The sequence below is a fragment of the Salvelinus namaycush genome, chromosome 27 (assembly GCF_016432855.1).
Source record: "Salvelinus namaycush isolate Seneca chromosome 27, SaNama_1.0, whole genome shotgun sequence".
Classification (NCBI taxonomy): Eukaryota; Metazoa; Chordata; class Actinopteri; order Salmoniformes; family Salmonidae; genus Salvelinus; species Salvelinus namaycush.
In genome coordinates this window covers 26616411-26632858 of record NC_052333.1, presented here as the reverse complement: position 1 = coordinate 26632858, position 16448 = coordinate 26616411, and the positions used below count along the sequence as shown (strand labels likewise).

Here is a 16448-nt window from a genome sequence, read left to right as displayed (position 1 = left end):
CAAAGGTTGAGACATTAAGTAATTCCATCTGATGATTGTTTTGCCACACCCCTCTGTGATGATAAGGGGAGGTGAGTACGACCTGAAGGTTGGAGTCCAGGCATCTGCACGAGTCCAAGGTGAAAGAGTGGCGTCAATTCAACTGGGGCAGGGCACTCATGACAATTGTAGCATCGCTGATCCCCAGCCAAACACGAGCTCCGTAGCTGAGCACCACTTGAGGAAGCGTCCTTCCTCCGCTATCTAGTGCAGATTGATACTATGGTCACAAGAGGGCAGTGTGTCCCAGACTTTGATGGAGGCAGAGCAGGTCAAATCCACCTCTTTTCCATCTCAAAGAGAACCCATACATACAAAAGCGAAGTGGTCCAGAGGAATCGTCCACAATGTAAAGAAACCTTACTGGGATATCAATTTAAAGAAACAAACACCAGACATGTCCAGGTGAGTAATTCATATAATTAAAACACATATGCAGGAAATGTAAAACAATGTCCATATGTCCCAGCTCCTTAGGTTGAAATTGTATCCAGGTGACATAGAAATCGAAACCTTTTGTCCTTCTGTTGTGAAACATAGGGCTGTGCATATTTAGTTTGTTTACTCTCGGGTAGAGATAGAGAAGAGCAATACAAAAACAAAAGGAGGAAACAATTAGGCCGGAGAGATAGATACGTTCACGGCATTACAGAGATATATAGTCTGAGAACAAGCATTAGGCTTTCATTTCATTCACCGTCTGTAATACTAAGTATTAAACTACTCAGTTTAATACTAAGAACATAAAAAAACATAAATTAGAGCCATAGTGGTTGACAGCATAACTGGACGCGTTACTTTTACTGGGTATCAGATGCTCCCATTGTTTTTAATGAAACATGAGCGTCTGACAGGCCCCCGGGTGCTGGTTCTGTTTTCAACAATTCTACCCGCTGGCCCCGGGTTACGCGTTCAGCATAGCAGTTAAAAAACCTACTGCTTTCGCGAAGGCCTGGGTGTAGTAGGTTTGTCACAGGGGAATTAATAAAGTGAAGTGAATATTTGAGGTAGGGGGAGGAATCTTGGTGTACCCCAAAGTCTCTTTCTCTCTCTTTCTCAGTATTGTGCTTTGTCATACCTATTAAAAGAGAAACAACAGGTTCATATTGCCATGTTTCATCACTCGTGAATGGGCCACTGCAACACACAAACAATGTAAACATCACCACTCATATTGAGCTGATTGTCACCAGGGTCAAAACTTACAGTGGTATTGCAGAGAGAGGGAGAGAAAGAGCAAACACATGAAGGAGTGTGTGTGTGAGAGCATGTGAAGACCCCCCCCCCCCCCCCCCCCTTGAATTTTCCAAAGGTTCAGCTTGTTGTGGGAAATCAACAGATCTGGAGCAGCCATGTAATGCAGACCTCTTCCATGTTTTGCCAGCCAATAGGATTATGCCGGGACCAATATCAGCTCTGCCAGTCAGGTTCCAGGGTGTCCTCCGTAAAACGGTTGGATTGGCTGCAGGAAGGGAGGGAGGGAAAGAAGAAAATGGTGAAAGGGCAATGGATGAAATAACAATACGAATCTTTGAGTTATTCTAGACTGCAATTTATTATAGACTGCAATACAGTTAAACATTTAGCAATAGAACTATGTGGTAAAACAAAATACCCTCTCCATCTGTCTCTCTCCACACACACACACACACACACACACACACACACACACACACACACACACACACACACACACACACACACACACACACACACACACACACACACACACACACACACACACACAGCATGAAACCCCTAGTAGGGAAATAAAAAAAGAGGCAAATAAAAAGGTACAAAAAGCCTTCCCAATCCACACGTTATTAACTATGATTTACTAATTGTCAAACTCAAAACTGATAGAAGCCCATTTGACCATTGGATTAAAAACGACATAACCACCATTATTGGATCAGCCGTCAAATATCAGAGCATGGCTCCTTTAGTCTTTAAAACTAATATGTCATTTTATTATTATTCCTTTATTCAACAAGGTTTGTTAACTGAGAACCAATTCTCATTATTTCAAAGCCCATCTAGTGACTGATGCTGGAAATTAGCGCAAACTAAAGCAAGACGGTGCAATGCATCTGCCATCTGGTAAATCAATGTGTCAATGTCATTAAATCTGTCCCTATCAAGTAAATCTACTATTATTTTGAAAAAAGACCAAAAGGAGAAACATAGCCAAGAGGATGTTCTGGGAGTGAAAACTCGTCTCTCCACTTGACTCGTTTCAGTAATCACATTTTGTTATTAGACTGCTCTCCCCCCGGTTAAACTCAGATCTGATGCTGCTGTTGCCGAGGTCCAAGATGCCGTGCTCCTGGCTGGCGTAACCATGGTAGTAGTCGAGGGGTAGGCTCGGTTGCCATGGAGTTCCCCATTGTGGCTGACGTGTAGGCGGGGAGGTGGGAGGGGAGGGAGGGCTCCTTTCCAAGGGGAGTTGGCACAGGAGACACCCGAAAAGGAGACCCCGGGCCTGGCAGTGGTGGTGGCTGCCCCCCCCCCCCTCCGGGGAGACCATGGGGGTCTGCTGAACCCAGAGAGGAAGAGTCCTCTTCCTATCGATAGCAAGATAGAGGGAGGGAGGGAGGAGAAAAGGCGGAATGGTGGGTGGGAAGGAGTCAGAAGAGAACGCATGGGGAGAGAACGTCACACAGGAGGGGATAGAGGAGGGGGATGGGGTGAGTTTTGCAGAGAGGGAGAGAAGAAAAATGGGTTATAAAGTAGAGGAATGATAAATTCCAACAGAGATGAAAGAAAAGAAAGAAAGAAAAGAAAGAAAGACCCCACAAGAAAGCACAGGACAGAGACGGGGGGGGGGGGGGGGGGGGCAGACGGGGGGGGCACGGGTTCGGTTTAGGCTTCATTAGGAACCCAAAAGAAGAAGACGGACTGATATACCTGGACTTATCCAATAAGAAAAGCAATTTTTCATTTTGCGTTGCAAAACATTTTTGTTGTTGTTGTATGCCTAGCTGGCAGTAGAAACCTTTCCCTTCACGTAATGGGATTGATAAAAGTCAGTGTTTGTCATAAAAATTTGAGAAAATGTAGTTGTCAATGGGCTTCATATCAGTGACACCCTAACAGTGTTGGCTGCCTTAATTCACTGCAGACTGTGGCCTTATACACACAATGAACAAGTAAAGCTAGATATGGCCAAGTTACAAAAAATGTCACGTGGAGTCTGGTTGAGTGGGTAATGCTCTCGCCTTTGGATCCATATAAGTTCCCTCATGGCGGGGATCCCGGTTCGATCATGAGCCCTACACATTTGTACTCCATTTATACTGTCTCCCTGCTTCTGCTCCTTTCTCAAAAAAGAAGTCTCATGTTTAACCTCTGTTCGGATCATCAAAAACCACCCCAAAATAACTGATGAACATAAACAGAGGCAACACAGTTTGAATAAAACAACAACCAAAATCACAGGTACCACGGTATGTGAAATCATGCTACATGAAAACAGAAATTCATATTACCCACAACCCTCTAGCAAGAAGAAAAACCTCTTTGCAACTATTCAGACAGCGAAGAATCTAGTGAAGTAGCCTCTCAAAGAAAAGGGTTGTTTGAGTACAAAAAGTGCTACATAGAACCATTGCTGTTTGAAGCTTTAATATAGCAGATATTGTGAGTTTTATCAATGTCATTGTTTGCATCATTTCTAAATCCCCTTATTTAAATGATTTCTTTATTTATATTTTTTACCGAACTCTACTTTTTTCCCCAACCCTGTTTACTATCAGTGCAATCCCCAGCTTCTTTCTGATTCACACATATAGCCTCTTGCTTTTGAAAAATTAAAACAATGTACGAATATTTCAAATTATTAAATAGAAGTTAATACAGTTGTACCATGGTAAGCTACTTAAGGCATTTTGTTTTCAGAAATATAGGGAGTAAACTGTTTGTGCCTACATCTGTAATGAGGGAATTTTGCAAAACAAATTGGTCAGTGATTGGATCACCTTCAACCAATCAAATGTTGTCCAGTTGATAAAACTCCATTCTCTAGGATTCAGTAGAATATACTGCAATGCATAGCAACACTCCAAATATTTACTACACCATTCAACCTTATACCAAGATGGCGTAGCAGTCAGACGTCTTTGTCCTGTCTTGTCTTGTCCCGTCCCGTGTATATATTGTTTTCTTCATATAAATTTAGTATATATATTTTTAATCTCAATTTCAACATACTCTCCTGCAACCCGCCTCACCCAATGTGGTATGGATCTGCTATTTTTTATACTTTAGAACCGGAACCCCCATGAGGAGCTAGCCAGCTAACTAGCTACTAGCTAGTAAGCGGTCATCACCGTTAACTAGGACATCAGCCAGCATCAGCCCGGTCAATTCCTGTCAGTCTGCACAGCGTGATATCAACCCAGAGCATATCGGACTGCTTTTTCCCTACCACATCTCCGGATTCCTACCGCAAGCTCTGAACCTTTACACTGGACCATCGCAGCTAGTTACCTGCTATCCGAGTGGCTACTCCTGGCTAACGTCTCTGTCCCGAAGCAAGCACCAGTTAGCCTGGAGCTAGCCTCGAGCTAGGCCCATCTCCCGGCTAGCCAAAGAGATCCATCAGACAATTCCTGGGCTTCAATATTCAAACATTTTACTTAAAGATAGAACTGCCAAAGGGGGCGGAGTTGCAAACTACTGCAGAGATAGCCTGCAGAGTTCTGTCATACTATCCAGGTCTGTGCCCAAACAATTCGAGCTTCTACTTTTAAAAATCCACCTTTCCAGAAACAAGTCTCTCACCGTTGCCACTTGCTATAGACCCCCCCTCCTAAACGATATCATAACCGCCATCGATAAAAGACAGTACTGTGCAGCCGTCTTCATCGATCTGGCCAAGGCTTTCGACTCTGTCAACCACCTCATTCTTATTGGCAGACTCATTGGCCTTGGCTTCTCAAATGACTGCCTCGCCTGGTTCACCAACTACTTCTTAGATAGAGTGCATTCTCTTCAACCGATTGCTGTCCGCACCCTCCCGCCTGACTAGCATTACTACTCTGGACGGTTCTGACCTAGATTATGTGGACAACTACAAATACCTAGGTGTCTGGTTAGACTGTAAACTCTCCTTCCAGACTCACATCAAGCATCTCCAATCTAAAATTAAATCTAAAACCGGCTTCCTATTTCGCAACAAAGCCTCCTTCACTCATGCTGCCAAAACATACCCTCGTAAAACTGACTATCCTACCCATCCTTGACTTTGGCTTTGTCATTTACAAAATAGCCTCCAACACTCTACTCAGAAAACTGGATGTAGTCCATCACAGTGCCATCCATTTAGTCACCAAAGCCCCATATGCTACCCACCACTGAGACCTGTATGCTCTCGTTTCCTGGCCCTCACTACATATTCGTCGCCAAACCCACTGGCTCCAGGTCAAGTCTTCGCTAGGTAAAGCCCAGCCTTATCTCAGCTCACTGGTCATCATAGCAACACCCACCCGTAGCACGCGCTCCAGCAGGTATATTTCACTGGTCATCCCCAAAGCCAACACTTCCTTTGGCCGCCTTTCCTTCCAGTTCTCTGCTGCTAATGACTGGAACGAATTGCAAAAATCACTGAAGCTGGAGTCTTATATCTCCCTCTAACTTTAAGCATCAGCTGTCAGAGCACTGTACCTGTACACAGCAAATCTGTAAATAGCACACCCAACATCCCCATATCATCACTTACCCTCTTGCTCTTTTGCACCCCAGTATCTCTACTTGCACATCATCATCTGCGCATCTTTCACTCCAGTGTTAATGCTAGATTCTAATTATTTCACCTCTATGGCCTATTATTTGCCTACCTCCCTATTCTTCTACATTTGCACACACTGTACATAGATTTTTCTATTGTGTTATTGACTGTACGTTTGTTTATGTGTAACTCTGTGTTGTTGTTTTTGTCGCACTGCTTTGCTTTATCTTGGCCAGGTCGCAGTTGTAAATGAGAACTTGTTCTCAACCTTCCTACCTGGTTAAATAAAATAAAGGTGAAATAAAAAAATAAAAAATAAATCCGGTCTACTCCATCATACAGTAGATGCCATTCACACCAACTTTGAGTTAGACATGCCTCAATATGAAACTTTTGTCTTTTGTCAGTGGTGGTAAAAATGAAAGAATGTAGTGACATTGTGCCTAGACAGACATTCAACAGCTTACATACAACGGAACAGACATGGTGCACATATATATATATTTATATATAGTATGTTGTCAAGTAAACTAATTCATCAATGTAAAGTGAACACCATTGTAGATGTTTCGGCATGGGTTTTTTCAAGGGAAACTGATGTTGAGAAACTGAATTGGGTCCATGAGTTATCAAGGCCCTTTATGGGGTTAAGGACACGACCGTTCACAAGTTTGGGGTCACTTAGAAAGGCAGAGTTGCAAAGAAAAAGACATCTCAGACTGGCCAATAAAAAGAAAAGATTAAGATGGGCAAAAGAACACAGACACATACATAGGAACCCTGCCTAGAAGGCCAGCATCACGGAGCTGCCTCTTCACTGTCGACATTGAAACTGGTGTTTTGCGGGTACTATTTCATGAAGCTGCCAGTTGAGGACTTGAGGCATCTGTTTCTCAAACTAGACACTCTAATGTACTTGTCCTCTTGCTCAGTTGCGCACCGGTGCCTCCCACTCCTCTTTCTATTCTGGTTAGAGCCAGTTTGCGCTCTTCTGTGAAGGGAGTAGTACACAGCGTTGTACGAGATCTTCAGTTTCTTTCCAATTTCTTGCATTGGAATAGCCTTCATTTCTCAGAACAAGAATAGACTGACGAGTTTCAGAAGAAAGTACTTTGTTTCTGGCCATTTTGAGCCTGTAATCGAACCCACAAATGCTGATGCTCCAGATACTCAACTAGTCTAAAGAAGGCCAGTTTTATTGCTTCTTTAATCAGCACAACAGTTTTCAGCTGTGCTAACATAATTGCAAAATAGTTTTCTAACGATCAATTAGCCTTTTTAAAATGATAATCGTGGATTAGCCAACACAACGTGCCATTGGAACACAGGAGTGATGGTTGCTGATAATGGGCCTCTGTACGCCTATGTAGATATTCCATTTAAAAAATCAGCCGTTTCCAGCTACAATAGTAATTTACAACACTAACAATGTCTACACTGTATTTTTGGTCAATTTGATGTTATTTTAATAGACAAAAGTTGCTTTTCTTTCAAAAACAAGGACATTAATAAGTGACCCCAAACTTTTCAACGGTAGTGTATGTTACAGTCTTTTTTGCCACAGTTACGGCATATCTGGGTAACCCAGTCATTTCTGGGTAAGCATGTTGCAGAGTAGCAGGTTTCCAAATGCATTCCACTAGCTACATGCTGCCACTACTAATGTAAAAATGGCACGTATGACAGACCAGTGAATCCATAATAAACCATGTCGACGTACACGCCATAGACTCAGAGACAAGAACACTCTCAGCCATACAGACAAACGGACAGACCTGCTCTCTGAACATTCTGGGCTTGATTTCAGGAATGGCACTCACTCTCAACTCATCCTCCACAGCCATGAGCCTGGAAAAGAAGGAGACAATGTTTATTTTAGAGAAAGCTACAGAGCCATGATTTTGTTTATTTCTACTATTTTGTCTCCCAAAATTAGCCTTTCCGTTTTTTTAAACAGATATGATGTTCAGGGAATTGAAATTCTCTCTAAAGTAAATGCATTAAAAGTAAATGCTATCTAGGCAAGTGAGCAAGCAGACATGAACCTTCTTTCTTGTCTTGTTTTGGTTGCGCTCACCTGTTGATAATGCCTTTGATTTGACTGTCCTTCTCCAGCTGCTGCTGCCTCAGCATGCGCTCGCTGTCGTCCAGCCGGCTCTGGTACTGTGATAGGATCTTGCTGGTCTGCTGCTCCTGTGAAAGCATTCTGCGCTCATACTCCTCCAGCTTCCGATGGGACATTATCAGACGCTCCTTCAGGGAATGGATCTCCTCCTCATATTCCTTTACCTGGCAGAGAGACGACAGGAGAGGAAGATCAATGCTCTGGAATTCTGAATGCATTATCATATACAGTTGAAGTCGGAAGTTTACATAAACTTAGATTGGAGTCATTAAAACTAGTTTTTCAACCACTCCAAAAATGTCTTGTTAACAAACTATAGTTTTGGCAAGTCGGTTAGGACAACTACTTTGTGCAAGTAATTTTTCCAACAATTGTTAACAGACAGAATATTTCCCTTAGAATTAACTGTATCACAATTACAGTGGGTCAGAAGTTTACATACAGTTGACTGTGCCTTTAAACAGCTTGGATAATTCCAAAAAATGATGTCATGGCTTTAGAAGCTTCTGATAGGATAATTGACATAATTTGAGTCAATTGGAGGTGTACCTGTGGATGTATTTCAAGGCCTACCAAACTCAGTGCCTCTTTGCTTGACATCATGGGAAAATCAAAAGAAATCAGCCAAGATCTCAGAAAATAAATTGTAGACCTCCACAAGTCTGGTTCATCCTTGGGAGCAATTTCCAAATGCCTGAAGGTACCATGTTCATCTGTACAAACAATAGTGGGCAAGTATAAACACCATGGGACCACGCAGCCGTCATACCGCTCAGGAAGGAGACCCATTCTGTCTCCTAGAGATGAACGTACTTTGGTGCGAAAAGTGAAAATCAATCCCAGAACAACAGCAAAGGACCTTGTGAAGATGCTGGAGGAAACAGGTACAAAAGTATCTATATCCACAGTAAAACGAGTCCTATATCGACATAACCTGAAAGGCCACTCAGCAAGGAAGAAGCCACTGCTCCAAAACAGCCATAAAAAAGACAGACTATGGTTTGCAACTGCACATGGGGACAAAGATCGTACTTTTTGGAGAAATGTCCTCTGGTCTGATGAAACAAAAATAGAACTGTTTGGCCATAATGACCATCGTTATGTTTTGAGGAAAAGGGGGGAGGCTTGCACGCCGAAGAACACCATCCCAACCATGAAGCACGGGGGTTGTAGCATCATGTTGTGGGGGTGCTTTGCTGCAGGAGGGACTGGTGCACTTCACAAAATAGATGGCATCATGAGGAGGGGAATTATGTGGATATATTGAAGCAACATCTCAAGACATCAATCAGGAAGTCAAAGCTTGGTCGCAAATGGGTCTTCCAAAGGGACAATGACCCCAAGCATACTTCCAAAGTTGTGGCAAATGGCTAAAGGACAACAAAGTCAAAGTATTGGAGTGGCCATCACAAAGCCCTGACCTCAATCCTATAGAAAATGTGTGGGCAGAACTGAAAAAGCGTGTGCGAGCAAGGAGGCCTACAAACCTGACTCAGTTACACCAGCTCTGTCAGGAGGAATGGGCCAAAATTCACCCAACTTATTGTGAGAAGCTTGTGTAAGGCTAACCGAAACATTTGACCCAAGTTAAACAATTTAAAGGCAATGCTACCAAATACTAATTGAGTGTATGTAAACTTCTGACCCACTGGGAATGTGATGAAAGAAATAAAAGCTGAAAGAAATAATTCTCTACTATTATTCTGATATTTCACATTCTTAAATAAAGTGGTGATCCTAACTGACCTAAGACAGGGAATTTTTACTAGGATTAAATGTCATAAATTGTGACAAACTGAGTTTAAATGTATTTGGCTAAGGTGTATGTAAACTTCCGACTTCAACTGCATTAGACATACCCGGCGCCAGGATAAAGTGACTAAGGGGGCAGTTGAAATCGGGGGGAATTATATTGAATTCTGCTTATATCACGCTATACCACAATAACCATTAAGCGCTGGTGTTTCAAAGATGATGGTGATATTTACAAATTCACTGAGTTAACAAAAAATTAAGAACACCTTCCTGATATTGAGTTGAACCCCCCTTTTGCCCTCAGAAAATCCTCAATTGTTCACAAAGCAAACGTTCATAAAGCAAACATTTACTTCATAATTATCAGCTAGATATGAGAATCGTAAATGTAGCTAACCGGATAGTTTAACAGGCAAAAATTACCTAAAACTAATATTTTGCATTATGTAAATTATTCGTAGCTATCTCAATCATTTGAACTTTTTTTATATTTTTATTTAAGGTCATAAAACTAAAGCTAGCCCCCTCTTGGAGATGGGTACGGTATTAGGGCTGACCCCAATGTTTCAGAGCTTCTACACTACACTTTATTCCACACCTGTAGCACTGTATTCCCGACTTTTTCACAGTGTGAAAAACAGGTATGAAAAAATGTATGTACCATCTGGTAGGTGAGGAATGACATTAATTAAAGCATTCCTTTCTTCAAGGAAAATTTGTTAATTCAAGGAACAGTCTAGCAATATTCTCAGGTCCCAATCCTGGTACATCAAATTATGACAGAGTGAAGGTTTTCCTTTGACCCTGCCATAACCTTCTTGGAATATCATGCTGGAGGTCAAATGTTGCTATACAACAAAATGGAAATCAGATAAAGACATTCCCTTATAATCTAGGAACCTTCTTTAATTTACCAGAGAGGCTTTCATCACTACCAAAATAGACTCACCCTATCCATGCGTGACTCGTCCATGCTCTTAGAGTACTCCTTCAGCTTGAGGTCCTCAAGGTTCGATGAGCTACGCAATATTTCGATGTCGGCAGAGAGGTGTGGCATGTTGGACACCCAAGCCACAGTGCGCTCGTTGGGGGTCAGGGTGGAGGGGGACTGAGAAGCCTGAAAGCAAAGAGGCAAGATGATACAGGAAGAGGCTCAGAAATCGCATGATCATGCTATCAAGATTATTAAGACTAAAAGGTACTCCTATCTCAGAAAGTATTTAGGAAAGCTTGTGATGTTGTCTAAACTGTTAAGACAGATGCCTTAAATTACTAGCTAAACCAGCAACACCTTTCTGTGCTTTTTGGTTGGCTATCCATCTTCTACATGTATCTCTTTGGACTTACACGTACTTCGATTTTTACAATATGCCTGTAATGTTCAAACAATAGCCTTCAATACATAATCGATTTTCTTTGATGTTACATTTACAATACATAATTTTTACATTATGGGAAACATATATACATTTGTTTAAAATCGAACAGAAATTACATGTTCATAACACTGAAGTTGTGACACAGGCTAAGCTATCTCAGTAATCCATCCCTCCTAAATCAGCTGAGATTCTGAGAATCACAGAAGTGTGATTAATATTGGCACTGGTTATTAACAGGTTTGATTGTACATGTAGCCGAGGTGGTTTGTGACAAGTAACCTTGCCTGAGAACTCTAGACTCGTTTTAGCTCCCAGAGCTAATGCCAAGGCTTTAGCTCAGTGGACTAACACGATCTCAAGTCTCCTGGATTGCTCCAGCTGGATACCCAGGCATTCCAACACAGAGCCCATGGCGTTCCAGCAATAGACCTGTTTATTGACTGTAGGCTTGAGCAGGTGCTGCTGTGGATGCTGCTGCTGGGACTGCGGCTGAGGCTGCTTGGTGCTCTTAGTTGGGGTGTCTGTGGTCTGAGGCTGCTTTGTGCTCTTAGTCGGGGTGTCTGTGGTCTCTCCGTTCCCCCCTTGTGGCGCCCCCTGGCCATCTCTGGCAGAGCTTGACTGGTGCGGGAGCCCAGGGGCTGGGCTGTCAGACTGTTTGACGGACAACTGCTGCTGTTGTTGCTGTTGCGAGGGCTGCCTGCCGCCAAAGCTGGAGTCGGGTGACTGGAGAAGGAGGTTCCTGCTCTGGGGGCGGGCCTTGGGAGGGGTGGAGGTGGCCCCGGGGCTGATGGACAGCTGGGATTTGAGGCGCTGCGGGGGAGGCGGTGCTATGGAGCCATGACGGACAGGGTGCACGGTGGAGGGGGGAGTGGCCGTGCCTGTGGCCGTCTGAGGGGTCATGCCCATAAGAATCTGCTGCTGAAGATTCTCCTGAGAGAGGGTGGGCGGGAAAAGGAAGAGAGGGAGACGGAGGGAGGGGGGGCAGGAAATATTTAGAAAAATAAGATACAGTATTTGAGATCAAATACTATAGGAGAGGGAGAGAGAGGGAGAGAGTGTAAGAGGAGAGACAAGGAAGGAGATGAAGAATGGTTGTGAAGTCAATTTAATTGGACAATCCCTGTCTAACTTGTTTTTCAAGCATCTACAGTAGTCATACAAACAATATGCAGATACTGTACATTTCACTATCAATGCTTCTAAAAAGTGACTGCTGGGTGAATTAATTTTTGTAAATTTATTTTTAAATGATAAGAAATATCTATTTAAATCTATGATGGGGTTTATCAATGCAACAGACCGCAACAACAGTCTGCAACAGCCTGATTGCTAAATGTAATGTCTACATAAGGTGTTACATGCACTGTGTGGTGTATGTTTAGTATGAAGAGATGTATTCTTGTTAACGTGTACTTAGGCTCTGTCAATGTCATCTTAAATGCTGCTACCGGAATGAATAAAGTTGAATTTAATTGAAATTTAATTAGTGATATTTTCCTGGAATACCTACCTGCACTTGCAGCGAAAGCTGGCGCCGGGCGTATTCAGCGTTCTGGTTTTGCCGTGTGTAGTCGTCACTGTAGCTGTGTGAGTGGACAACACTGGGCTGCACCAGACTGCTCTGTGGCCGCAGGGCCGAAAGGTCCTCGCTACGCGAGAAGCCGCCGTGGCCGAATGCCCGCATGTAGCCCTGTTGGTGGTGGGCATTGTCAAGCTCTGGGGCCAACAAGAGTGGAGGGGGAGGTGGCTGGGCCTGAGGACGACTGTGGGGCTGACCCCGTGGGCCGTCGGCAGCCAGATGGAAGAGGGGATTCTGGAAGGAGAGGGGGAAGTGCATGGCGGCTGCCGCATGTTGCTGCTGCTGGGAGAGAGAGTCAGTGGGACCCCCCATGTGGTGAAGGGGTCCCCCCATCTGGCTTAGCCTCAAGCCGGAGCTCCCAGAGCCACCGGCGGACATATGGCCTCCCATGCGAAGCGGACCGCCCAGGTTCCCGAAACTGTGGCCCAAGCCTGCTATAGAGGCCTGGGAGGAGTTGAGCATATCACCCACTGAATGGAGGTTGGAGATGCTATTCATGCGTGAGTCCTGCAGGTCCATCATGGACACGCTTTTGTTAACACTGAGGACCTAGGAGAGAGACAGAACATAACCTGTCAACTGGAATAACCTATTATGTCACAAATAATAATGTTCACTATTTAGTTATTAGGGAAATTCATAACTACATTTTGAGGTATACTTCAAGTTGTAATATACACTGAGTATACCAAACATTAGGAACATCTTCCTAATTTTGAATTGCACCCTCCCCTCCCCCTTTTGCCTTCAGAAGAGCTTCAATCCGTCGGGGCATGGACTTCCACAGGGTAAGCCTTCCACAGGGATGCCGGCCCATGTTGACTCCAATGCTTCCCACAGTTGTGTCAAGTTGGCTGGATGTCTTTTGGGTGGTCGACCATTCTTGATACACACGGAAAACTGTTCAGCATGAAAAACCAAGCAGCATTGCAGTTCTTAACACAAACCGATGCACCTGGCACCTATTACCATACCCCGTTCAAAGGCACTTACATGTTTTGCCTTGCCCATTCACCCTCTGAATGGCACACACACAATCCACATCTCAATTGTCTCAAGGCTTAAAGCTTCTTCTTTAACCTGTCGCCTCCCTTCATCTACACTGATTGAAGTAGATTTAACAAATGACATCAATAAGGGATTATAGCTTTCACCTGGATTCACCTGGTCAGTTTGTCATGGAAAGAGCAGGTGTTCTTAATGTTTTGTATACTCAGTGTATGTGTCCAACTCAAAGTTTTCGTTAGTCAATTCACTGATGTCTGCTAGCGGCGAAAAATCGATGCATCAAAGTTTACCTTTGGGTCTGGGTCAGTGATATCAGAACTGCTGGTGCAGTATGCAGGGCTGGACCGAGCCAGGGGGGGGCGGGTCACGTAGAAAACGTCCTTTGAGCCGTGGGGGTCTCGTTCCGCAAAGCTTCCCATGCTTACATGAGACGAGAGGACACCACTCCCAGATAATCCCGCGGTTGGGGAAGGGAGACGGGAGATGTCTATTGAGCTGGAGATGATCATCATCATTATCTATCATTATTACCATTGTCAGGGGCCGTATTTTAAAGCTATACTACAGTATATATTGTAGGTAACCCTCAAGGCTCACACCTCACCCCTCTTTGCATCAACATTATTTGTTTACAAAGACTTAAACGACAACCAAAAGCATCAACAATGAAATTGTACAACCCTAGCTGTTGGATTATGTTAAAGGTGAAACAAGGCATTTATAACTTATGCTCTTCAATAATCAATGCATATCAATCGAAATGACTATTGAACCTCAAGAAATCTTACACAGATGGTGCGTTTAAGCCCGGAGCAGTTACCTGTTGAGGTCCCGCATCATGAGGCTCTGGAAATCGGATGATACCAGGCGGTTGAAGGAGGGCCGTGTGATGAGCCTGTCCTGCTGCCTGTCTGGCTGGTGGCTGGCCTGCCGGTGGAGCTGGGGGTTCCTCAAGGCTACACTGATGTCATTCAGCAGACGTGGCAAGGGACCAAGCTTCAGAATAGCATCCTGGGAGACAAGGCGTAATGAAAAGATGTGACTGTTTATCCCAAATTCTGTCCTTTCTCCCAAAGTGTGCACTCGTTCACTTCCATTCATGGATTCAAAAGGAAAATACTGTTATAAGAAATGTGTTGGAACATATATTTAGCACAGGGCTGTTCATTTCCGGTCCTGGAGTGCCAAAACACTTCTGGTTTTCATCCTCTCCTTCTAACCAGTGACTGAATCAGACCTGGGATAGGAGATGAGTGAAATTAACTACCAGTTAAAAACCGAAACGAGAAGTGTTTCGGCCCTTCAAAACCGGACTTGAACACCCCTGATCACTCCCATGCCTCCATGCTTATAAATGAGTGGGGAGGAGTGCATAAGTGTACACTTCTGGAGAAAGGACAGGGAATTGGGATACAGGGATCATGGAGAGACTTTGGATACATCTCAATAGTCTAGAGTGGCTTCTTTTCCTCTCATTCATCTACACTGAGGTGAAGGAGCAGGTGAAAGCAGATGTCAACCATATTGTTATCACCTGTTTTGTGTTCTCACGAACAGTGCACATGGAGGAAGGGAGACGAAGAGAGGAAGCCACTCTAGACTATTGAGATGTAGCCACGGGCTCAATTAAAACAAACGTGTTCAGTCGCTCACTCCACTCATTGATTACACGGGGAATCCCTAGAGTTGGAGGTGTCCAATATTTCAGTTGAGGTGTAGATTTTGCAGATGTTGTGTCATTTTACCCTATTGTTATGAATTTAGAAAAGGCTTGCCTATTTTGATCTCAGACAATAAAAAGTGATTTCCCTTCCCCTCGTTCACTCCCCTTTCAGTTTCACTTAACTGATATTTACCAGTCCTCCAAAACATTTGCATGCTCCCTTATAAAATGGATTTTGTCATTTTAAAGTGAACAGAGTGGAGGGAGCCAAAATAGAAATGGAATTCAGCCAAGTGAACAGCGGGAGTGGAGGGAGTGAAAATACAAATGGATTTTAGCCAAGAGGTGGTGAGAGAAGAGGCGTAAAGGGGTGGGGGAGGATAACCAGTAGCAGGAGGTATATCAGCAGAAGAAAAGTGTATTACACCTGTATTACAGTCACTTTAGATTTCTTGTTACACTTCAAAGACACACATGCAAACGTAGCATATAGAAAACGTTAATTTAGTACAATAAAAGGCATGTCTAATGCCTGGCTGCTTCACTAACATGCTCCTCCTCATGCGGCCAGTGTTGCGGGCAGCATTGACAACAGCAGGAGTGTAATCAGTCATGGCTCAAGCCGTGAAGAAAAATGTGGCAGGTGTAGCATTGCTGTTACCTTGCTCAGCTGGAGATGGCAAAATATTCAGCAACTCTTGGAGGACAATGGAATTTGTCCTCAAAGACTCTTATTATCAAAACGAATGCATTTAGGATGCGATATCTCAAGGAAGGGTACAGTATATGCAAAAACATGTTGGTTTTAAAAATGAATAAGTCTTTTTAACTTCCTTTGTCCTCCAAGATTTGCTTTTCGGTTCATGAAAAGTGAGGGAGCGACAGTATTTTCTTCATGGGTGATGACTAACCTTACCTGAGACCTGAAGACTATGACCAGGCTTTAGATTCTGCGGGTTTACGCATGTGTGTGGTGTTCAGAAGACCAGGGTTTGAACCTAGACGGTCACAATTCTCATAATCTCGTTCCCAGACAATTCCGCCCAAATGCCTGAAGAGTCTGGTGGACCAACATGTCAAACTTGGCTTTTGTTAGCCAATTATATAGAAAGATTGGGAGAAACTTAGGTATTGGCTTAATAGGCTTAATCTACCAGCCAATCATCTCCCAC

At 43.6% G+C, this 16448-nt stretch overlaps 1 protein-coding gene across 1 annotated transcript in view; it reads right to left on the bottom strand.

The window, feature by feature from the left end:
- Positions 1-2321: 2321 nt before the first annotated feature.
- The window catches only part of LOC120022309 (ras/Rap GTPase-activating protein SynGAP-like), a 58428-nt gene continuing 44301 nt past the window's right edge, over positions 2322-16448 (bottom strand). Inside the window, exons 13-20 of the mRNA XM_038966208.1 lie at positions 14434-14732; positions 13904-14108; positions 12537-13112; positions 11456-11956; positions 10597-10764; positions 7845-8056; positions 7543-7615; positions 2322-2603 (exon numbers count right to left, since the gene is read on the bottom strand). Of these exons, the coding sequence (XP_038822136.1) occupies positions 2322-2603; positions 7543-7615; positions 7845-8056; positions 10597-10764; positions 11456-11956; positions 12537-13112; positions 13904-14108; positions 14434-14732 (2316 nt within the window). The remainder of the gene's footprint in view (positions 2604-7542; positions 7616-7844; positions 8057-10596; positions 10765-11455; positions 11957-12536; positions 13113-13903; positions 14109-14433; positions 14733-16448) is intronic.